This window comes from Pseudochaenichthys georgianus, unplaced genomic scaffold, assembly GCF_902827115.2.
Source record: "Pseudochaenichthys georgianus unplaced genomic scaffold, fPseGeo1.2 scaffold_745_arrow_ctg1, whole genome shotgun sequence".
Taxonomy (NCBI): Eukaryota; Metazoa; Chordata; class Actinopteri; order Perciformes; family Channichthyidae; genus Pseudochaenichthys; species Pseudochaenichthys georgianus.
The window spans coordinates 1-24,505 of NW_027263296.1; the positions used below are offsets into that span (position 1 = coordinate 1).

General features: G+C 43.9%; 1 protein-coding gene across 3 annotated transcripts; it reads right to left on the reverse strand.

The window, feature by feature from the left end:
* Positions 1-12,717: 12,717 nt before the first annotated feature.
* Positions 12,718-22,651, reverse strand: LOC117444186 (hyaluronidase-5-like). 3 transcript variants are annotated; one of them, XM_034079849.1, is made up of 4 exons: positions 22,387-22,651; positions 14,767-15,722; positions 13,994-14,083; positions 12,718-13,284 (listed from the first exon to the last, which is right to left on the reverse strand). In XM_034079849.1, the coding sequence occupies exons 2-4, from the start codon at positions 15,700-15,702 to the stop codon at positions 12,859-12,861; spliced, it is 1,452 nt and encodes a 483-aa protein (XP_033935740.1). In that variant the 5' UTR covers positions 15,703-15,722; positions 22,387-22,651; the 3' UTR covers positions 12,718-12,858. The 3 variants fall into 3 exon arrangements, with proteins under 3 accessions (XP_033935740.1, XP_033935739.1, XP_033935738.1); XM_034079848.1 differs by lacking the exon at positions 22,387-22,651 and adding an exon at positions 21,592-21,894; XM_034079847.2 differs by lacking the exon at positions 22,387-22,651 and adding an exon at positions 20,145-20,263.
* Positions 22,652-24,505: the final 1,854 nt, after the last annotated feature.

Consider the following 24,505-nt stretch of genomic DNA (forward strand, 5'->3'; position numbering starts at 1 on the left):
GTGACCTTTAAATAGAAAAGCTACAGTTGCAGTTCATTTGCTAAGTCACCCTGGACTGGTTTTTCTCTCGCCATCGGTTCGTCAACATGCGCGCCGCACAGACAGTACGCCATTGTCCTCGCCTCCCACTGTGGGGAGGAGGGATGGAGTCTGCAGAGAAACATCAGGCTCAATCACTCTTTCTGCTCTGAACCGCTGCAGTCTGACGCTGACAGACACTTCCTGTTCAGGGACGTTAGAAACACAGAGGTGGAAGAATTAGCTTTCTGATGGGGGTCATACCGAACGCCAAATAACGTTGAAATCCCGGATTGAATATGTGGTTTTGAAGATGTTTCAAAAGCAAAACGTTTGAGAATAATGTCTTTAAAACCGTGTCAGTGAGCAGTAGCATGAGAATATATTAAATGTAGCCTTTGCAGACCATTGACATGCACACAAACCGAACACAGTACACTATACAGGAGAGGGAAGACCACGAAAAGCAGAATTTGACCTCTTTAATTATAGAATGTATAAACAGTTTCTTAATCCTTGAGAGGTGGGATTCAGTTCTCGGCCTCTCGCTGTCGGTGGCTCTAAAACAGACGATATGGATGTTTGTAAACATGCTGAACATACAGGTCATTCGTTACAGCCCGAAGCCTTCCTGCTCATCGGAGAAAAGTAGAACAGGGTAATATGTGGAAAACGACCCGATTCACGCCTGGGGGAATTTACAGAATGCCCGCCTGGCCCTCTGAGCATCAGACGGGTTTTTTTTACGACCGAATGCATCGCTGTAATACAAATCATTGCAATTTTTAAATCAGGACTTTTACTTGTAGTGGAGTATTTTAAAACCTTAATATTTGTACTTTCGACACTCTTGAGAAGGCAGTATTCATGTTCATCTGTTTCTGGTTTATTTGTATCGTTAGCTCCGACCTCATTTCCAATCTCTTCTCTGTCCAGTTGTACTCTGTTGTCCCTTTGTGTCTCCTGTCCTCTCTCAATTTGAGATGCAACATTTCAACGCCTCGTTTTCTTAGTGGACATACCGTCGCATATCTTACTCACTCAGATGCTTCAGGAAATTAAGATTCTTGTTCTTCAAATGATACAATTACAGTCAAATTTGGTCAAATATCAGGTTTTTTTCCCCATAATTTGAGATAACTCCTGTAGAAGTGGATTTGCATAATGACATAACATTCTTGTCTAATTGCATTCAGCCCCACAATCATCCGGAGGGGACTCTTTGTGCGTAAACCACATTCTTCCCTAATCACTTGGCGTTGATTCGCTCTCTGGCATCGAACCGGCGTGTTTTGAGTCTTTTGTAAACAAGGCGGTAATTAGACAGCCCCATTCATTCAGAGACAAAGGGGCGCCGGGTACAGGCTGATCACTGACCTTCTCCAAAAGCTCCCAGCATGCACTCTGGGTTCAGACTAATGTCGGTCAGGGTGGGGGGGGGGGGATCGCTAACCTCTGATTGGTGGACAGGAGCCAGGCCTCCACGGCAACCAAAGCCCTCGTCCTGGAAGGTGAGGAGAACGTCTTTTATTCCTTCGTCGCACGGCGAAAACATCAAAACAGCTTCAAAAACAGACACAAATAAAAAGTTTAAACAACAGAAAAAGCTTAGTTTGGTGCAAAACAGAGATTGTGTGATTTTCCAATGCAACATACAAAAAGAGTCCTCTCCTGCTGATGTTCAGTATATCAGTATGTAGTGTCTCTACTTTAAAGAGTCCTCTCCTGCTGATGTTCAGTATATCAGTATGTAGTGTCTCTACTTTAAAGAGTCCTCTCCTGCTGATGTTCAGTATATCAGTATGTAGTGTCTCTACTTTAAAGAGTCCTCTCCTGCTGATGTTCAGTATATCAGTATGTAGTGTCTCTACTTTAAAGAGTCCTCTCCTGCTGATGTTCAGGTGTATATCAGTATGTAGTGTCTCTACTTTAAAGAGTCCTCTCCTGCTGATGTTCAGGTGTATATCAGTATGTAGTGTCTCTACTTTAAAGAGTCCTCTCCTGCTGATGTTCAGTATATCAGTATGGAGTGTCTCTACTTTAAAGAGTCCTCTCCTGCTGATGTTCAGGTGTATATCAGTATGTAGTGTATCTACTTTAAAGAGTTCTCTCCTGCTGATGTTCAGGTGTATATCAGTATGTAGTGTCTCTACTTTAAAGAGTCCTCTCCTGCTGATGTTCAGGTGCATATCAGTATGTGGTGTCTCTACTTTAAAGAGTCCTCTCCTGCTGATGTTCAGTATATCAGTTTGTAGTGTCTCTACTTTAAAGAGTCCTCTCCTGCTGATGTTCAGGTGTATATCAGTATGTAGTGTCTCTACTTTAAAGAGTCCTCTCCTGCTGATGTTCAGGTGTATATCAGTATGTAGTGTCTCTACTTTAAAGAGTCCTCTCCTGCTGATGTTCAGGTGTATATCAGTATGTAGTGTCTCTACTTTAAAGAGTCCTCTCCTGCTGATGTTCAGTATATCAGTATGGAGTGTCTCTACTTTAAAGAGTCCTCTCCTGCTGATGTTCAGGTGTATATCAGTATGTAGTGTCTCTACTTTAAAGAGTCCTCTCCTGCTGATGTTCAGTATATCAGTATGGAGTGTCTCTACTTTAAAGAGTCCTCTCCTGCTGATGTTCAGGTGTATATCAGTATGTAGTGTATCTACTTTAAAGAGTTCTCTCCTGCTGATGTTCAGGTGTATATCAGTATGTAGTGTCTCTACTTTAAAGAGTCCTCTCCTGCTGATGTTCAGGTGTATATCAGTATGTAGTGTCTCTACTTTAAAGAGTCCTCTCCTGCTCATGTTCAGGTGTATATCAGTATGTAGTGTCTCTACTTTAAAGAGTCCTCTCCTGCTGATGTTCAGTATATCAGTATGTAGTGTCTCTACTTTAAAGAGTCCTCTCCTGCTGATGCTCAGTATATCAGTATGTAGTGCCTCTACTTTAAAGAGTCCTCTCCTGCTGATGTTCAGGTGTATATCAGTATGTAGTGTCTCTACTTTAAAGAGTCCTCTCCTGTTGTTGTTCAGGTGTATATCAGTGTGTAGTGTCTCTACTTTAAAGAGTCCTCTCCTGCTGATGTTCAGGTGTATATCAGTATGTAGTGTCTCTACTTTAAAGAGTTATCTCCTGCTGATGTTCAGGTGTATATCAGTATGTAGTGTCTCTACTTTAAAGAGTTCTCTCCTGCTGATGTTCAGGTGTATATCAGTATGTAGTGTCTCTACTTTAAAGAGTCCTCTCCTGCTGATGTTCAGGTGTATATCAGTATGTAGTGTCTCTACTTTAAAGAGTCCTCTCCAGCTGATGTTCAGGTGTATATCAGTATGTAGTGTCTCTACTTTAAAGAGTCCTCTCCTGCTGATGTTCAGGTGTATATCAGTATGTAGTGTCTCTACTTTAAAGAGTCCTCTCCTGCTGATGTTCAGGTATATATCAGTATGTTGCGTCTCTACTTTAAAGAGTTTTCTCCTGCTGATGTTCAGGTGTATATCAGTATGTTGCGTCTCTACTTTAAAGAGTTCTCTCCTGCTGATGTTCAGGTGTATATCAGTATGTAGTGTCTCTACTTTAAAGAGTCCTCTCCTGCTGATGTTCAGGTGTATATCAGTATGTAGGGTCTCTACTTTAAAGAGTCCTCTCCTGCTGATGTTCAGATGTATATCAGTATGTTGCGTCTCTACTTTAAAGAGTTCTCTCCTGCTGATGTTCAGGTGTATATCAGTATGTTGCGTCTCTACTTTAAAGAGTTCTCTCCTGCTGATGTTCAGGTGTATATCAGTATGTAGTGTCTCTACTTTAAAGAGTCCTCTCCTGCTGATGTTCAGGTGTATATCAGTATGTAGTGTCTCTACTTTAAAGAGTCCTCTCCTGCTGATGTTCAGGTGTATATCAGTATGTAGTGTCTCTACTTTAAAGAGTCCTCTCCTGCTGATGTTCAGGTGTATATCAGTATGTAGTGTCTCTACTTTAAAGAGTTATCTCCTGCTGATGTTCAGGTGTATATCATTATGTTGCGTCTCTACTTTAAAGAGTTCTCTCCTGCTGATGTTCAGGTGTATATCAGTATTTAGTGTCTCTACTTTAAAGAGTCATCTCCTGCTGATGTTCAGGTGTATATCAGTATGTAGTGTCTCTATTTTAAAGAGTTCTCTCCTGCTGATGTTCAGGTGTATATCAGTATGTAGTGTCTCTACTTTAAAGAGTCCTCTCCTGCTGATGTTCAGGTGTATATCAGTATGTAGTGTCTCTACTTTAAAGAGTCCTCTCCAGCTGATGTTCAGGTGTATATCAGTGTGTAGTGTCTCTACTTTAAAGAGTCCTCTCCTGCTGATGTTCAGGTGTATATCAGTATGTAGTGTCTCTACTTTAAAGAGTCCTCTCCTGCTGATGTTCAGGTGTATATCAGTAGGTAGTGTCTCTACTTTAAAGAGTCCTCTCCTGCTGATGTTCAGTATATCAGTATGTCGTGTCTCTACTTTAAAGAGTCCTCTCCTGCTGATGTTCAGGTGTATATCAGTATGTAGTGTCTCTACTTTAAAGAGTCCTCTCCTGCTGGTGTTCAGGTGTATATCATAGCTTTGCAGACCATTTACATGCACTAAAACCGAGAGTATATAACACACTACAGGAAAAGGAAAACTCCACAAAGTATAGTCAGTATATATAAGTATAAAACGTCAGATTGGATAAACAAATGCAATCCAATATTCAAATATCAAACAGAGCAACAAATAGTTTTGACCACATTTCGAATGAGTAATCTGGCTCTTACCACCATAATTATGCGAGGACAATAATGTGTGTTTAACCCCTCAGATTGAGACATCTGGGTGAAAGGTTGAAGATAATCCCGAAGAGAAATGTGAACAGAGAAAGATTCTGAGAGCCGGACCGCCCAATCATCACCATGAAAGAGCCTTTCTCTTCAAACAGCAGCCATGATGTTTCTGCTGTGACAGAACACAGGAGAAGTGTAGCTGCTGTTGTTGCTGCGAGAGTTTTCCTGATCGTGTTTCCCCTGACAGTACCGGGTGAAATATGGGGAGGTGGAGTGTGGGGGGGGGGGAATCAGTTTGGGCAGCGGGGCGTTCAGGCACAGCCGGTGACCTAGAAATGTTGCTGCAATCCCCAACAAAGGAGAAGAATCGGGACAATAAAGCTCTTATTCCCCCCAAGCACCCCTGATCTGAAGAGCAGATTATACAGACATCAGCTGTTTGGGTGTATTCAACTGGGTATATTCACTATGTTGGCATCTCCCTGGTTCCCTCAAAGCCAATGGGATTCCTCCATTCGATTTTTAATTATTGTTGAAAATAACACGTTTTTATGATACTTACACTTTTTGAGCAGGATAATCTCCACATATTAACACCACGTTATTGATTTTTAAGTCAAAAGCTAATGTTGGGCTATAAAGGAACTACAGCACGGTCACATGACTTCACGTCACCACCGCTAAGCTAAAGGTGGCTAATGTTGGGCTATAAAGGAACTACAGCACGGTCACATGACTTCACGTCACCACCGCTAAGCTAAAGGAGGCTAATGTTGGGCTATAAAGGAACTACAGCACGTCACATGACTTCACGTCACCACGGCTATGCTAAAGGTGGCTAATGTTGGGCTATAAAGGAACTACAGCACGGTCACATGACTTCACGTCACCACCGTTAAGCTAAAGGTGGCTATGTTGGGCTATAAAGGAACTACAGCACGGTCACATGACTTCACGTCACCACCGCTAAACTAAAGGAGGCTAATGCTGGGCTATAAAGGAACTACAGCACGGTCACATGACTTCACGTCACCACGGCTAAGCTAAAGGTGGCTATGTTGGGCTATAAAGGAACTACAGCACGGTCACATGACTTCACCACCGCTAAGCTAAAGGTGGCTAATGTTGGGCTATAAAGGAACTACAGCACGGTCACATGACTTCACGTCACCACGGCTAAGCTAAAGATGGCTATGTTGGGCTATAAAGGAACTACAGCACGGTCACATGACTTCACCACCGCTAAGCTAAAGGTGGCTATGTTGGGCTATAAAGGAACTACAGCACGGTCACATGACTTCACGTCACCACCGCTAAGCTAAAGGTGGCTAATGTTGGGCTATAAAGGAACTACAGCACGGTCACATGACTTCACGTCACCACCGCTAAGCTAAAGGAGGCTAATGTTGGGCTATAAAGGAACTACAGCACGGTCACATGACTTCACGTCACCACGGCTATGCTAAAGGTGGCTAATGTTGGGCTATAAAGGAACTACAGCACGGTCACATGACTTCACGTCACCACCGCTAAGCTAAAGGTGGCTATGTTGGGCTATAAAGGAACTACAGCACGGTCACATGACTTCACGTCACCACCGCTAAGCTAAAGGAGGCTAATGCTGGGCTATAAAGGAACTACAGCACGGTCACATGACTTCACGTCACCACCGCTATGCTAAAGGTGGCTAATGTTGGGCTATAAAGGAACTACAGCACGGTCACATGACTTCACGTCACCACGGCTAAGCTAAAGGTGGCTATGTTGGGCTATAAAGGAACTACAGCACGGTCACATGACTTCACCACCGCTAAGCTAAAGGTGGCTAATGTTGGGCTATAAAGGAACTACAGCGCGGTCACATGACTTCACGTCACCACCGCTATGCTAAAGGTGGCTAATGTTGGGCTATAAAGGAACTACAGCACGGTCACATGACTTCACGTCACCACCGCTAAGCTAAAGGAGGCTAATGCTGGGCTATAAAGGAACTACAGCACGGTCACATGACTTCACGTCACCACCGCTAAGCTAAAGGTGGCTATGTTGGGCTATAAAGGAACTACAGCACGGTCACATGACTTCACCACCGCTAAGCTAAAGGTGGCTAATGTTGGGCTATAAAGGAACTACAGCGCGGTCACATGACTTCACGTCACCACCGCTATGCTAAAGGTGGCTAATGTTGGGCTATAAAGGAACTACAGCACGGTCACATGACTTCACGTCACCACGGCTAAGCTAAAGGTGGCTAATGTTGGGCTATAAAGGAACTACAGCACGGTCACATGACTTCACGTCACCACCGCTAAGCTAAAGGTGGCTAATGTTGGGCTATAAAGGAACTACAGCACGGTCACATGACTTCACCACCGCTAAGCTAAAGGAGGCTAATGATGGGCTATAAAGGAACTACAGCACGGTCACATGACTTCACCAACGCTAAGCTAAAGGCGACTAATGTTGGGCGTGATGACATGTAGTCGTCTCGTTTAGACACTTGTTTGACAAACCGCTTATTTTAAATCCACCAGTGGGGAATTTAAAGAACCAAATGTTAAAATCTCTTCACCTTGTTTTAACCACAGACCTAAAAACATGTTCACAAAACTGTTGAAACAGTGGAACCAGACATGCTTAGATGCTAACTAATTTCTAGGGTTTTAGGACTCATTCCTAGTACAGTATGAGCACAAAGATAATAAGAATACAAAAATAGGAATAGTAATGTTAGAGACCCCCTCCTTTGACCTCGCCTGTAAACATCACTTTAGCTTAACGGGGTATCAGTCTAGATAATGGCTGGATGTCTTTAATGCCACCATTAGACCTCGCCTTCACAGATAATGGATTTATGGAGAGCCCAAATCCAGGAGAGGAGGAACGTAAAGGTGTAAACACTTATCCTTCAGAGTAGAGAGTGGTGGGGGGTGAGTAATCTGTCTCTCCGTTAATCCATCCCTACAGTAAAGTCCTTCCTAATTTCTTAGTCATTTTGTTAACTCACTTGTTGCAATATTAAAACTTGAAGGTCCATTAAAGGTATTAGCATTTCGGGGGATTTATAGGAAGAATGGCTGTTAATGTATATCTAGATGTTTTTATTAGAGTATATTCTTCTAAGACTAAGAATTGTTAACTTAAAATAAGCCCTATTTACATAGTGTCAATGTCGAGGACGCTTCCTTGGTAGGACAAGTCCCTCCGAGTCAGGTCCTTCAGAAGCGATGCAAGAATCCTTCCTAGCCTCGGAAAACGAAGAATGGGGGAACAGGTGTGCATCATATGCGAGGCCCCGCCTTAAATGGAAATTGGTCCGTGCGCAAAGCATTGTGGGGATTTTAAGACCGCGGAGTCTACACATGTGCAGCCTCGAAATTTCCCGCAACGAAGGACGCCTACCTGGTTCCGACCCTGCCTGTCCCCGACCTGCTGATCCTGCCTGTACTTTGTACTTGGACTATCCTGCCTCGCCTGCTCCCTGACCCTTTGCCCGGCCCTCACTCACCTTCTGCCCGCTGTCCTCTGGGTCGTTTGCCTGCACCTCCTCCGGCTGATACCGTTCTGCCGGTATCCCTCTGCTCTGATAATATTACCAATAAAGTACATTACCAATACTCCTTGGTTTCTCGAGTGCTGCATTCGGGTCCTTCATAAGATTGTGACACATGGAGAAATATGGTTATTATTCGTTTAACAGGATCTCAAAGCCTAATACTCAAAAGTGAATATACTCAATGATGTCTGTGCCCGGACGTAACGATGTATCAACAGTCAAACTTTTGATGAGCCAGCATTCGCCGATAACACAACAGCTTTTAATTAGGCCACAATGACTGCTGTAGAAATGTTTCCAGCCACATAACGGCAGTGAAACCAGGAGGAGACATGAAATATTCATCGGGCTCACAACAGTGGGCTGTTCTTCAGATACTGGAGTCCTCTGTGGAGCAGCTGATGCCTGAATATGGATGAGAGGACGTGAGATGAAGCCAAACATGTTGTGACAGAAAATCTCACTGTGCTCAGGAATTCGGTCGTTCTCATCTCAAACAATGAGAGTGTTTCAGAACCGAGCTCCGCATATAGTTCAGAATGTGTTTTATTTTACAATGAATACTGTCTTTACCCAAATGCAATGTTTCTCAGTGCTGGGGGCAGATATCTTTCATGACGCTAAGCTAAGGCTAGTTGTTACACTTTGTTTCCAGTCTTCTGTACACAAAGTTATGCTAAGACTAGACATTCCCACTGGTTCCCACTTGAAATATACAAAACATAAAGCAGCCTCTTCATCTCCGGGCATGAGCAACTTTGAAATCCATGTTTTGGTCACTTTATGGATTTTTTAAATAATCAACACAAAGAATGTAAGAATAAGTGTTGGAGCTATATATCGCGGGGGCTGCGGTTTTTTTTTTTCACGAAACTTAGGGTTTCTTAACATTTAAAAACCTATTAATGTGTCATACCCACCTAACAACTTTAAGGTGCATACCGCCACCTCCGGAGTCGGCTTGACTCGGTTTGCATTTATAAAGAATGCACACGTGTTTAATCGTTAAATCATTAGTTCCTGCTCAAGATTAGATTCAACTTTATTGTTATTGCACAGATTACAGGTACTGAGACAACGAAATGCAGTTTAGCTTCTAACCAGGTGCAACAAGCAGTAAAGTGAAAAGTAATGTACACAATCTACAGAATAACATATAGAATGAATTGAATGATGAATAAACAGTGGGGTATGAATACACTAGATATCAGCCTGTGAGCAGTATGAACAGTGTGTATGAATACACTAGATATCAGCCTGTGAGCAGTATGAACAGTGTGTATGAATACACTAGATATCAGCCTGAGAGCAGTATGAACAGTGTGTATGAATACACTAGATATCAGCCTGTGAGCAGTATGAACAGTGTGTATGAATATGCTAAGATATATAAAGTATGAAAACGGTAAGCGGTGCAAGTATAGTATAAAATATATAGATATTAATTTCATGATGATAAACTTTGTGGAACAATGATGAAAAATGGGAATGGATGTGGCGACGTAAAACTGACACAAAACAACAACAAACTTTTGCCAGCCAATGGGAGAGCTTCATCAGCAGCACGTGGTAAAAACCACCAATGAGCGCTCAGCTCGAGATACCAGCGAGCCGTTTCCCATCAAGCATTTCGCTTCCGCAGCTCGTGGAGAGTGACGGCCCGTCCACACAGCGGCGTGCGTTGACGTCACCCCATTCACTTTGAATGGGGTGACGTCACTTTTAGCCGAAATGCATCGTGGGAAGCGACGCGGAGCGTAGCTGGCTGCAAAAGTTGAGCAATGTTCAACTTTTGACGCCTCGGCGAGGCGTCAGCCAATCGAATCATATGCCAGTACAAGCTCTAGCCAATCAAACCGCTGCTTGTGTGTCAGGGGCGGGAGATTCATGTGATTGGTTGTTGGTCGAGTTTCAGACACGCCCGCCGGCAAGCGTCAACGCACGCCGCTGTGTGGACGGGCCGTCAGAGAGAGGCGTGGAGAGGCGTGGCGAGGCGCGGCGGCGCAGTTCCTCTCCAGGGGCTGCGGAAGCGAAATGCTTGATGGGAAACGACTCGCTGGTATCTCGAGCGTCTCATGTAGGCGAGCCTCCAGAGCAAGTCGGACAATAGTGCAACGCACTAGCAAGACGGCGATCGCAACTGCGCAGGTCTCGCTTGTCTCAAACAAGCCTATGGAAAATGCACCCAAATGGCCCAGAAGTGGGGTTTTCTAAATCTCTCTAAAAAGGTCAAATTTAACTTATTTTGCATCAATCTTGATACAGGGTACTTATTACATGTTAAAGTTTGGATTCCTAAAGCTTTTAGTCTACTATCCCAATCCCATAATTCAAGGGTGGTTTTCACTATAAGTAGGCTAATGTTTTTTATTTTGGACGGACACAATAATTTACATTTTCTTACTATATTCCATCTGAATTTACTTTAAAATAAAAAAACATCTATATTGATGACACTTCTAGATCCAACTCACAGGTTTATCGTTACTTTGAGAAAAAAGATGATTAATTTACCCCTTTTGGAAGTGAAGATATTGTCATTTGTTCTGGGAATGTCCTTTTCGAGCCTGAGACCTGGAAAACGGGCTCAGGGCTCAACAGGTTGACACTGACAGGGTGTTTTAAGCCACAAGAAGGAAAGCCATAGGAGAGGAACATAGGACACCTGTTCATTGTTCTTTGTTAATGATATCGGATTGGAATAAAATGCACAAACGGAGATTCTTGTCTGGACTTTGGATCATTGCCCTGCGTAAGATCCACTAACTGGTGCCAGTGTTTGAGTTAATGTTTCATTTCTATATGATTGTGGCCGCTACAATAAGGTTTGTTTCTCGTAAGTATGTCAACCAATGAAGGTTGGTGTTGAAATTCTGTCCAGTGCATCCTTAGTATATTTCTGTCTTCCGGATGTCTGTGTGTTTTGCATCTGTTGGTCAGTAAACCCTTCTTCATAAAGTCAGTGGCTCCCTCTGCTGGAGAACAACATGCACTGCAGCTCAGACTGTTGCTGCTGTCCATTAAACGCAGAGGAAAGTAACAAAGCACATGTATTCAAGTACTTCTGAGCACCTGTACTTAATTGAGTATTTCTGTTATTACTTTGGCAAGTATTGTATTTTTACCTTTATTTGAAAACGTTGTAGTTTGATTATCGCAATTAGAAATAAACAAAAACAAGTATGTTATTACTGTCCACCTTTACCATCTTAAACATTGAATTGATTAACTTTTGATCGACTATATTGTGCTGTAATTAGTGTTTGGTGGCTTTCAGTGTTAACCAAACGCATCAACCTCATGGTGGCGCTGAAGAGAAATGTTATTCACCAAAGTGATTGGGATCCATCCCCGGGGGATTATGAATATCTGTGTTAATGTACTGATAGTTTAGAAACAATCCAACTTTATTTATATAGCACATCTAAAACCAACAGATTTGACCAAAGTGCTGTATAATAATACATATAATACATATATACAAAAGCAGCATAAATACATTTAGACAAAACCAATTGGACAAAAATAAACGAATGTAAAAGCACGAGACAATAAAACCATACTTGTAGCCACAGACTGAAAACCCTTATACACGATGTAAACACAACAAAATAGAAAAAAGAAAAAAGTTTGAAACCTCCTTTCCTATCCGTCACTACCCGATCAGTACTGCGCATGTGCGAGATGGTCCGCCATATTGGACAACTCCGTACGGCAGCCCAAGAGGGACACTTGATACAGTGGCTTTTGGCAGCTATCATACTGAATAAATATTTACTGTGAATGTGTGCAAAAACGTATGGCATATGGCTGAAAAATCCATTTCTCACTTATTCTAACAATGTACTTAACCCCAAATAAAAGAACCCAATAAAAATAGTTGTTAAATAATAGTGAAGTCACGTTGTACTAATAACTCATCTCTCTCGAGTTTTCCTTTTGAGCTTTGCCAAAAGCCACTGTGTCAAGTGTCCTACTTGGGTTGCCGTCCGGAGTTCTCCAATATGGCGGACCATCTCGCACATGCGCACTGCAGATCGGGCAGAGCTGCAGATCGGGTAGTGACACGATCATCTCTAGAGACTTTGAACGGCTGCCGCTGAGGGACTTCCGGGGCATTTCACGCTAAATGGACTATTCGACTTCAGCCCCTGGCTCCCCGGTGTTTCAACCTCGACCTCGGGACCACAAGGAGGAATCAAGCCTTTAAAACATTTTCAAATAGTTTTTATGCAAATGATGTGCCAATATAAACCCTTAATAGTAATTATTATTATTGTCATGGTAAATCTGAAATCAGTAAGAGTTTCTCTCACATGCATATCCCCCCAAAAAAAGTAGTGCGAATGAGTGAGAGATTTGTCGAAGGTCAATTATTAATATCTTTAATGCAAAGTAACATTTCCCAATTTGGGATCAATAAAGCTCTCTCTTATCTTAACTAGATTTAAACAACATGCTTTTACTCCCTGCAGCCTCATCCTGTATCTCAGGTGTGTGTGTTTTTAACTTAAATCCACGTGACGACGCACTTCAAACTGAGCAGTATCGTAACCAGCAGAAAGGGGCGGGGCTTATCTGCTCCCCTGTTCCTCGTGGTCACTACGATCCGTTGCGGTTGGATGGCGTTAAACGTGGACACAAAGCGACACGGAGCCTCGCTGAAACACATGCAGTCGAAGCTCGCATTGAATGTTTTAACGTCGTCCAACGAGAAGCCTCCGCTCACCGTCAGCGGCCCCCCGCGGTGCCGTCGATGGATCCGATATCTCCGCGGGTCGAGGTGCAGGAAGACGTCTTCGTCCCATCGTTTCCTCACACAGCGACCGCGACTCTGACACAGCACGTCGCTGCAGAGACGCGTCGCCGTGGTGACGTTCAGGATGTACGGGTTCATCACCTCCTGCAGGTGGAGGCGGGCGTCCAAGCACGAGTCCTGGAGGATTGAGGGATATGCAGTCAGTTCAGTGAGACAATGCACGCTTTAAATGTTAATTATCATCATCATTTATTCCCAAGTTAAATAAAGTGGGATCAGCAGTGAGTTCTTTGCTGGTGTCAAAAAGAAACAGAAGAATGTTGAGTGTTAACTGAGCAGTTTGTAAGGATTTGCTACAGTGGCTCGACTAGTTTGACTGAAATGTTCTATATAATCTGATGACTAAAGAAGACTCAACCGTTTTCATTGACAAAAAGTAGACTAAAATAATTAGTTTTCTTTGACTAAAATAAGACTGAAATGCTCAGACTTTTAGTCGACTGAAACTTGACTAAATAAAAACAGGATGAAGGTGACTAAATATGACTAAAACTAAAAAGGAAATTTAACACAGGACTAAAACTAAATAAAAAAATAGCTGACGAAATTAACACTAGCAGCAGCAGCAGTCTCCACTTCCTGCTAGGGCACAACATCTACGTGCTCTTTTAGACAACACTAGAGAAGGAATCCACACCATCGTGTTCAAAGTCAATGCCATGGCAGGTTACTCAGGAGAGATTGAGAATCGAGACGGCCTTCAGCCTCATCACTCCCTACAGATATATGTACAAAGAATAGCGTAGCTGCTAAGCTGATTTTAAACTGCTGGTAAAACCGATGCAAATAAGTTCCCAAAAACGCACAGCGAGAGGCCACGTCTCACCTCCGAGTCGGTGACGTTCATGTCTCCCCAGGAAACGATGCCAGCGGCACCGAGAGCAGCCGCTTCTCCGATCGTGTTCACCAGATCGAGCTGCAAGTAAAACCAAACATCAAAGACGAGCAGGGAATATTCCTCCATACGAACGGCAGAAGTTACCAACTGGAAGAGTGCAAACCCTTAAAGAGCGATAATCATTTTACTTATTTAGGATACTCGTTATTTCCTGAGAAAAACGACTTCTAATAGAATACTGGCCGTCTTTTTCGATAACAGTTGATCGGAGTAAGTCCTTTCTAAGAGAGTTTCTACAAACTCCTACATTTGGTTCTGGAATTTGTACTTTTGGTTTGATGCAGTTTAATATACTTCAAACACTTAATAAGGACAGACGACAACTGCCCACCAATCAGAGACCAGCATTTAACATTCATATGTACAACATTCAACAAGGCCTCGTGCAGAAAGATGTCAATTAAGACAATAAAAACCCCTTGAATGATATTTATCTCCTGAATGGAAATACATGCTGCTCTTAGATGCTTTTTGATTTCCTGGTACACCTATTCTGACGCTCAGGAGATAGTATGTCATGATAGTATGTTTAATAGTATGTCATTTTCACTACTGCTGAAGTTCTTCTTCACTGGTAGCATCTCAATAATTGCACTCAGCACAACCTTACTTGCAGCCTTTTTTATGACGTAAATGATGAGAATATATCAGAGAAATTGTGTGTCTAAAAGTCTGAATGTTCGACCCCAGGTGTGTCTGACCTCTGACATGTAGTCGTCGATGCTGTCTTTGTACACGGGTCGTATGTAGGCGTAGACGGGGATGGAGTAGGAGCTGTTGGGGAGCTTCGAGACCCTCATGGCCTCCTGGATTCGATGCCGGACGAACCTGCGTGCCTGCTGGGAGTCCCTGAGCACCAGCTCCAGGTAAATGGAGGGAAAAAGCGCCGTGGACTCTTTCCAAAGCCACAGCAGCTCGTCGTTCCGGTCCTTCTCGATGTTCGGACACTCTCCGGTGAAGCCCTCCATGTCCTTGTTGTAGCCGTAGTTGTAGCAGTCGGGGTACAGATAATAACCCCAGAGTCTGTGGGGTCTCAGCCTCTTCCCGATGCGAATAGATCGGATAAAGTACTTCCTGGCGGCGCGTTCGAACACGATCTTCGCCCGGTCTTCCGCTTCATCTTCGGACAACGATGCGTTCTTCTTCTGCACCGTCTCGATGGAGATCTGCCGGTAGATGTCCTTGCTGCCCCAGTTTCTGACCCACTGAGGCCTCCATTCTTCAAAGTCCAGCACAGCGAGGCCCGGGTGATCGTACGGGATGTAGTACTCGATGTCGTCTTCGGCTAGTTCGTGATGCTCTTGCAGATCGACGAGCTGCGGTAGACCTTCGTCGTACATCTCGCCCGTGTCTTCGTCCACGTAGGGGAAAAGGCCGAATCGATCGGTGTAGAAGATGGACAGGTTTTGGTTGGTGGCCGTCTTCAGGGTGCTGCTGACGGAGTGGAAGTGCGAGAGGTCGAGCGGCATCCCGAAGCGAAGATCGCAGAGTTCCGTCGGAGCGTTCCACATGAAGAGGAAGGGGTGATCGGGGCGGATCGGAGGGTCTGTCCGCGGTGAGGATTGAACGGAGCAAAGCAGCGCCAACAAGGGGAGGAAGACGGAGAAGAAAGGTTTGTAATACTGTAGTTGGTTCATGTTGAAAACGGTGTTCTGATCTGTGAGGAGGAGAAGCAGAAACGCAGGTCAGAAGAAAGATACGAGGTCGGATTGAGTTCCTGCAGCCGTTCAATTCATCTGGTTGTGTTTGGAAGCGTTTTGGTCACAGTTGTAAGTCAGTAAAAAGGTATAATCGGCTGAATACAGTTTCTGATCTCATCATTCTGCAGAAAATGGCCTCCTCGTGATTTATGGTTATATATTTGACATCACATTGATGAATGATGATTAGGACTTTGCTTTACTTTGTGCCATAAGTTTAATATTTCTCCCTGTTTTACTTCGAAACAGTTAGTCCACTAGTTTAATCTTCAGAGATGCATTATGAAGAAGAGCTGGATCAAGATAAATCCAGACTGAAGCATCTCAACAACTTTCAAAAGAATGGTCATCTGGGCTCGACATTATAAACGGCCCGGAAACACTATGTAGACACCCCGGGCCAGCATACCGTAAATTCCACTTGGTTCCACTCGGTTAGCCTCACGGGCCAATACAAATATTGGTTTAAAAAAAAAAAATGGTCTTGTGGTATTGGTATTTTGACTAGCAATTTTGCTAAATTGTTTCGTTTATTAACGCTACAACATAGCGTTTCGTGAGTCCGTTGTCGGGTGAAAAGCAAACAGCTGTTTTCTGCGGATCGCAGCGCTCGTTCACTACAGACTTTCGCGCCTCCTAACCATTCTCCAAAATGTTTTTAATACCCGCGGTAACCGGCCAAGCGCCGGGCAAAAAACAATCTTCAAATAAAAGAAAGTCACCGGAGGAGTTAAAGGACAGTGACATGAGAAGAAGAGGGAGAGGAAGTTTCAGCCAGCTTGATCGATGGAGTTGGCTTCCATGGAGTGGTGCAGTGACGCGTCCTAAAACCCTTTTATAATCACAAATCTATCGAGTAGATTTACGATTCGAAAACGGGCATTTATCAAACAGGTTCGTTTTCCACAGATCTTATTTCCAGCTATTTTCCAAAACCCTGTGGAGAAATCCCATTGCTTTCTGTCGAGGGAACCAGCAGCTACTTCCTGGTTTCAGGACGCGTCACTGCACCTCTCAATATGATGCCAATATAAACAAGGTCTTCTGTCGGATCTGTACATCAATGCCGACCGATGCTGACAAGTAAGTGAAGAGTAGAACATATAAAAGGTATCTAGAGGGAAATGTCTCAGCAGTTTAGGATAATGAAGGTTCTAATCTATAGCCATTACATGTCTAACTCCTAATGACAGGAAGGCAGAAAGCGCATTATACAAATAATAATACTCATAATAGCAGACATTTTTTAACAATGACCACAATATCATTATTTTAATAAACCAAATATGAACAATTGAGGAAAATGAGGAAGACCTGGAGTGGAGTGCACCAGATGGGCGTAAAAAAGTAGGGCTTAACTCTAACGTCGGGCTTAGCTACGTCCGACGTAGTGATTCGAATTTACACCGAGTGCACCAAGCCTGACTCGTCTCGGGCGTGGCTGCGCCTGGTCTTAAGACGCACGTCCACGTGAATACACGCGAAACAGTCATTGTTGCCAAGCAACGCCATTTTACAGACTCAGAGGACCGCAGAGAAGAGGGAAGTCCCACACCCACAGCGTCAGCGATGACTCAAGGGGAATCCCAAATGGCCGCACCCCGAAAGAGAAAGAGGGATTTGTCAGAGCTACAGCGGGAACGGACGGAGAAAGAAGTCGGTGCTGGAGGGCCAATGAAACGTGTCTTATCGCCCGACATGCAGTTGTGCGATGAACATTAATCATGTCTCCCACAGTATTATGAAAGGCCCCGTTCGCGTAGAATCTGAGCGCAATCAGCACCTGCAAGGTTGGGGAGAGCGCAGCGGTTGGGTCTGATCCGTCCTGGAGTTGAGGGAGATCTCCTCGACTAAATCAAAAAGGGCTCGTCTGCCGAAACCTCTCTATCAGTTCACTGTCTGGATAGACGTCCAGTGCGTTTGTTCGATCACGGACGACTCTCTCTCTTCTTAATGCCCTTTCATTGTTAAACATGTAAACAAGACGCCCTGCCATCGTTAATAATAATATCCTTCTTGCCTGTTTTACGTTACTATGGATACTAGTCTGTCTTTCCGATTTACGCCTGCTCCATACTAGGCGTAAAAGTTACACCCGGGCGCAGCGCATGCAGGGCTTAAGTCTAAGTGGTGCACTAGTCATAACTTTAGTTTGATCTTAACCTTCGGTTCTACGTCGGACGTAGAGTCACGCCCAGCTGGTGCACTCCACTCCTGATGACTCAAATGTTGTAGTACTAGTAGTCATGTAGTTAGTGCATAAATTACTATTGCAACACATTTGTTAATTTTCTTCATTATTAGAGTCGATTTTTTTTGGACGAATGCTGCGGGCCAGTGGTTACAATGGCGGGGCCAGTGGCATTGTACCCTTAATGTCTACCCCCTACCCCTGGTCATGAAAATGTGGAGCAAGTCCCTCTTCTGATGATAATCATTCCTTGATTCAAGCGCCATCATCATGTCGAGAAAATATGACCAAAATGACCAAAAGAGACACTCAAACACTCCCAAGCTTTACAGGATGCTAATTAGCTAATATTAGCATGCTAGCTCACAACTAAGATAATAAACATGGCACACATTGTGTCCGTCAAACTTTAACATGTTGTCATTGTGAACAACCATAATTATCATTTATGTATCTATATCTTGTTTCAACATTAGATACAGAAACATAGAAACATATTGAAACAGGTTCAATTGGTGACTTTTTCAGATTTGCAGGATTTAGCTGTGAGGCTCACCTGGTCTACAGCTCACCTGGTCTACAGCTCACCTGGTCTACAGCTCACCTGTCCTACAGCTCACCTGGTCTACAGCTCACCTGGTCTACAGCGCACCTGGTCTACAGCTCACCTGTCCTACAGCTCACCTGGTCTACAGCTCACCTGTCCTACAGCTCACCTGGTCTACAGCTCACCTGGTCTACAGCTCACCTGGTCTACAGCTCACCTGTCCTACAGCTCACCTGGTCTACAGCTCACCTGGTCTACAGCGCACCTGGTCTACAGCGCACCTGGTCTACAGCGCACCTGGTCTACAGCTCACCTGTTCTACAGCGCACCTGGTCTACAGCTCACCTGGTCTACAGCTCACCTGTCCTACAGCTCACCTGGTCTACAGCGCACCTGGTCTACAGCTCACCTGGTCTACAGCTCACCTGTCCTACAGCTCACCTGGTCTACAGCTCACCTGGTCTACAGCTCACCTGGTCTACAGCCCACCTGGTCTACAGCCCACCTGGTCTACAGCCCACCTGGTCTACAGCGCACCTGTTCTACAGCTCACCTGGTCTACAGCTCACCTGGTCGACAGCTCACCTGGTCTACAGCTCACCTGGTCTACAGCTCACCTGGTCTACAGCTCACCTGGTCGACAGCTCACCTGTCCTACAGCTCACCTGGTCTACAGCTCACCTGTCCTACAGCTCACCTGGTCTACAGCTCACCTGGTCTACAGCGCACCTGGTCTACAGCTCACCTGTCCTACAGCTCACCTGGTCTACAGCTCACCTGTCCTACAGCTCACCTGGTCTACAGCTCACCTGGTCTACAGCTCACCTGGTCTACAGCTCACCTGTCCTACAGCTCACCTGGTCTACAGCTCACCTGGTCTACAGCGCACCTGGTCTACAGCGCACCTGGTCTACAGCGCACCTGGTCTACAGCTCACCTGTTCTACAGCGCACCTGGTCTACAGCTCACCTGGTCTACAGCTCACCTGTCCTACAGCTCACCTGGTCTACAGCGCACCTGGTCTACAGCTCACCTGGTCTACAGCTCACCTGTCCTACAGCTCACCTGGTCTACAGCTCACCTGGTCTACAGCTCACCTGGTCTACAGCCCACCTGGTCTACAGCCCACCTGGTCTACAGCCCACCTGGTCTACAGCGCACCTGTTCTACAGCTCACCTGGTCTACAGCTCACCTGGTCGACAGCTCACCTGGTCTACAGCTCACCTGGTCGACAGCTCACCTGGTCTACAGCTCACCTGGTCTACAGCTCACCTGGTCGACAGCTCACCTGTCCTACAGCTCACCTGGTCTACAGCTCACCTGGTCTACAGCGCACCTGTTCTACAGCTCACCTGGTCTACAGCTCACCTGGTCGACAGCTCACCTGGTCTACAGCTCACCTGGTCGACAGCTCACCTGGTCTACAGCTCACCTGGTCGACAGCTCACCTGGTCTACAGCCCACCTGGTCTACAGCGCACCTGTTCTACAGCTCACCTGGTCTACAGCTCACCTGGTCGACAGCTCACCTGGTCGACAGCTCACCTGGTCTACAGCTCACCTGGTCTACAGCTCACCTGGTCTCCAGCTCACCTGGTCTACAGCTCACCTGGTCTACAGCTCACCTGGTCTACAGCTCACCTGGTCTCCAGCTCACCTGGCTCATCAACAGGAAACGGAGTAATTATCAGATGGAGCAACAAAAAAAAAGCAGGAACCTTTAAAATGACTGTCTCTGTTGGATGTATTTTCTTTCAAATATTTAAATGTTGCATTCCGACCTCATTAGAGCGGGTAGAAGGTGTTGCCGTTTAAAAAAAATCTCAAATTTACCTGATCTTCAGATTGACACGAGAAAAATAAACCCCACATGTTTTTTTAAAAGCCATTTAAAAGAAGAAAAAGTGTATTTTTACTCACATTTGTTCCACAGCTTTATTTACTTTTAATTCTGGGCCTTTCTCTCTCTATACCCATATTTAATTATTTACTAAATGTATCTGTAGCATCTGGAACTAATTGCCGTCATGATTTGAAAAACAACAACAACTGAATCTGCTGAGCTTTCATACCTCAGTCAGCTTTTTATCTTCAGGATATTAAAATATGTTGCCTAAACCTTCCCTGCAGTCACACATGTGGTGCCGTTTCCTCATGCGTTTGCCAAGAGGAGAGTTCTTCCAGACACTTTGGATTTATTGACCCGTTTGTATGAGACGCAACACACACACACACACACACACACACACACACACACACACACACACACACACACACACACACACACACACACACACACACACACACACACACACACACACACACACACACACACACACACACACACACACACACACACACACACACACACACACACACACACACACACACACACACACACACACACACACACACACACACACACACACACACACACACACACACACACACACACACACACACACACACACACACACACACACACACACACACACACACACACACACACACACACACACACACACACACACACACACACACTTTATATTATATATGTACAGTATTTAACTCAAATGTATTACTTTGGTTGGGACTCAAACGTCTTTCTTTCTAGTAATAAAAGCAATACTTAGTAAAAGTTGTTTTAAAGTGCCGGAAATCATTCTACAATTCAAAATGTAGTCAATAAACTGACTATTATTATTATTATTATTATTATTATTATCAGCTGACCAGTGCAAATGGATGATTGTTCACCTCGTCAATTAAACAGACCTTTTATTTTTAATGTTGTTGTATTGGTAGTGACGGAAGAACTAAGAATGTTTATTTTTGAAACTGAGTCTATCATTAATACATCTAATTGATACATTTGTTTTCTGACGCTGCGTGAGTTCCCCGACGCACGCGGACAATTATTTATGTATAAAAGACATCAAAAAGTGCATTTTGCATGATGGGTCCCCTTTAAAGCGCGACGAGTCAGCGGAATGTTTCTAAATGTGGAGCCACAACTTTCTGTACTTCTATTAACGAGCAAAAGACAGAATATCCAAAAACCTTCGGACTTTCTGATTTTAAAACTCACCTGCGTATCGGGTGAAAACCTCCATACACCCAAGAACATCCTTAATTGTTGAGGTTTCCCCTTTGTATGATAAACAAGACTTTGACTTGCAATGGAGTATTTTTAGACTGTGGTATTACTACTTGTAGCGGCCAAAATCATATAGAAATAAAACAGATAATTAACTTAAAATAATACAGCCGCTGAGGCACTAGTTAGCAGATCTTACGCAGGGCGATGCTCCAGGAGACAAGATTCTCCGTTATGCATTTTATTCTGATAACAAAGTACAACGAAGAGGTTTCCTATATCCCCTTTCCTTAAGCCTTTCCTATGGCTTTCCTTTTGCTGGCTTGAAACACCCTGGTAAAAAACCGTTTGCCTACTAGTGCTCCGGCTCCCACATGTCTCCGATATTACACCAGGTGCTCTAATCACCCAAACATGCCTTCAAAATAAAAGCATTGAAACTACTTTAATTTATGAGACTAACTAAGAATACATTTACAATAAACACTATAAAACAGCAAGAAAATAAATGTTAAACTATTAAATAATATAAAGAGATATATAGCTCCAACACTACTTGAACTTCAGTCAAGACTATCTTTGTCGCTAGGCAGATTACAGACTGACAGTTTAACGATTTCTTCAAAAGTATCTAAACTGCTGCCTCTTCTGATTCACAAGGAAGTAAACGTGACAGCTGCAGGTGAACCCGACCTCAGTAACGATCAGGTTCAGAACACACCAATAAACCTTTGAACCCTAATGAAACACTTAAATGAGACGTCGTTAGTTAGCAGTAGCACCTACCTGCTCTCGGGGTCTTATCGTCCACACGTGTCCCTCGATAAGTCTTTAAAGTATTCCGTTAGTCCCTCCTCAGAGTGTAAATAGCTCTTCTGTAGATATCTGCCGCAGGAGCTTCAGTTACAGGCGTGGGGAAACTTGTCAGCGAGAATGATTTACAGACTCGAGGTGTTCTGGTTTTTATTAGGACGTCCTGATGCTCCCACTGAAGACATGTTCCGCCGTCCCTTCGCTCCTATGTACTGAGGAGGATCCGGGACCATGTGGGGACACACTGGTGTTTATATCCGGGCTCTTTTCTGTCCGAACACGCAAAGAATGCAGGGAGCATTTTGTAACTTGTTGGAAATGTACTGAAGGAAATCTACTCTGTTTCACCATCAGAGCGATGAATCACCTGACGAATAAGAAGCACTATCAGAGATAATTATTGCATCCGGCTCCAAATTAAAATAATATTCAACAAATTCTGAGTTAGATTTGACTCATTACTTGAATCCAATGGAAACACCCCATTGGATGTGTGGAGGGGGCCCTTGCGATGCTCTCCAGGTAGGGGTGCGGAACCTTTTTCCTCTCAAGTGCCATTTATATTTTTACAATATCCTCCGAGGGCCGTATACAAGTTATTGACCTCTGCTTCAAAATACTAAAATCACGGATTCATTTCGCCTTTCTTTTATGCTGTGCAAAGAAATAGCAACCTCTTAATCCAGATATCTTACCATGACTCGCGCACGCACGCGCACGGTTGTGGCATGACCACCAAAACAGAAAGATATGGACACAAGATGTGTGCAAATGTATTTAGTTTCCTATCCATGTGGACATGATTTAAGTGGCGGGGCGGGGGGCTAACCTCCTCTAGGGGGGTCCAGGGGCATACACCCCGGGAAGATTTTTATTTATTTTTTTAAATGTTGAAGTTAAAAGCATCAATCTGGTGCACTTTGAGAGCAACATTAGTAGATCTATGGAAACATCTCTCAACATCCATATGAAGCAGAACTGTAAACAGATTTATTTTTCTTTATGGATATTTTACAAATCACTCCCCTTTTAAACTGTGTTCTTGTTTATTAATAACAACTTTTTATTACTGTCATCATATAGTATTTTATACCTTTTTACTTTATTATCTTATTTTTGTATAACTACACTGAACAAAAATATAAACGCAACACTTTTGTTTTTGCTCCCATTTTTCATGAGATGAACTCAAAGATCTAAAACATTTTCTATTTACACAAAATAACCATTTCTCTCAAATATTGTTCACAAATCTGAAAAAATCTGTGATCGTGAGCACTTCTCCTTTGCCGAGATAATCCATCCCACCTCACAGGTGTGGCATATCAAGATGCTGATTGGACAGCATGATTATTGCACAGGTGTGCCTTAGGCTGGCCACAATAAAAGGCCAATCTGAAATGTGCAGTTTTGCTTTATTGGGGGGTCTGGGGGGGTCCGAAAACCAGGCAGTATCTGGTGTGAGGGTTAGGTTTTCGGACCCCCCCAGACCCCCCCAATAAAGCAAAACTGCACGTTTCAGAGTGGCCTTTTATTGTGGCCAGCCTAAGGCACACCTGTGCAATAATCATGCTGTCTAATCAGCATCTTGATCTTTGAGTTCATCTCATGAAAAATGGGAGCAAAAACATTTATATTTTTGTTCAGTGTATAATGATCATATAAAGATGTGCCTTTACCTCACTGGTTGGAGAAAAAGCTTCTTATATTCGTTAGCATAGCTAGCTAACCAGATGCTAATAACAACACAGTTATTGACTGTATGATCAGTATGACAGATGAGCAGATCGCCACTGGGCTTTCAGCTAAAGACACAGCCACGCAAAAACTGCGGCATGTGTACGGCTCCTTATGGGTACTGCAATTTCTGTAGTGCCGGAGCCGCGTTCTGGTGCTCTCCGTCAGAACTATACCCCTGTCAGACAGATATATACCACGTGATGACATGTTATGCTCGTGTTGTGTTCAAGGACCCTGACCTTGGCCAGGAAAAACAGGCACTCGCTTGTTTAATTTTGTTGCAGTCTCAATTTCTCTAATTTTTTTCTTTTTTGCGTGTGTTTATAAATTACCTCGAGGGCCATACCAAATT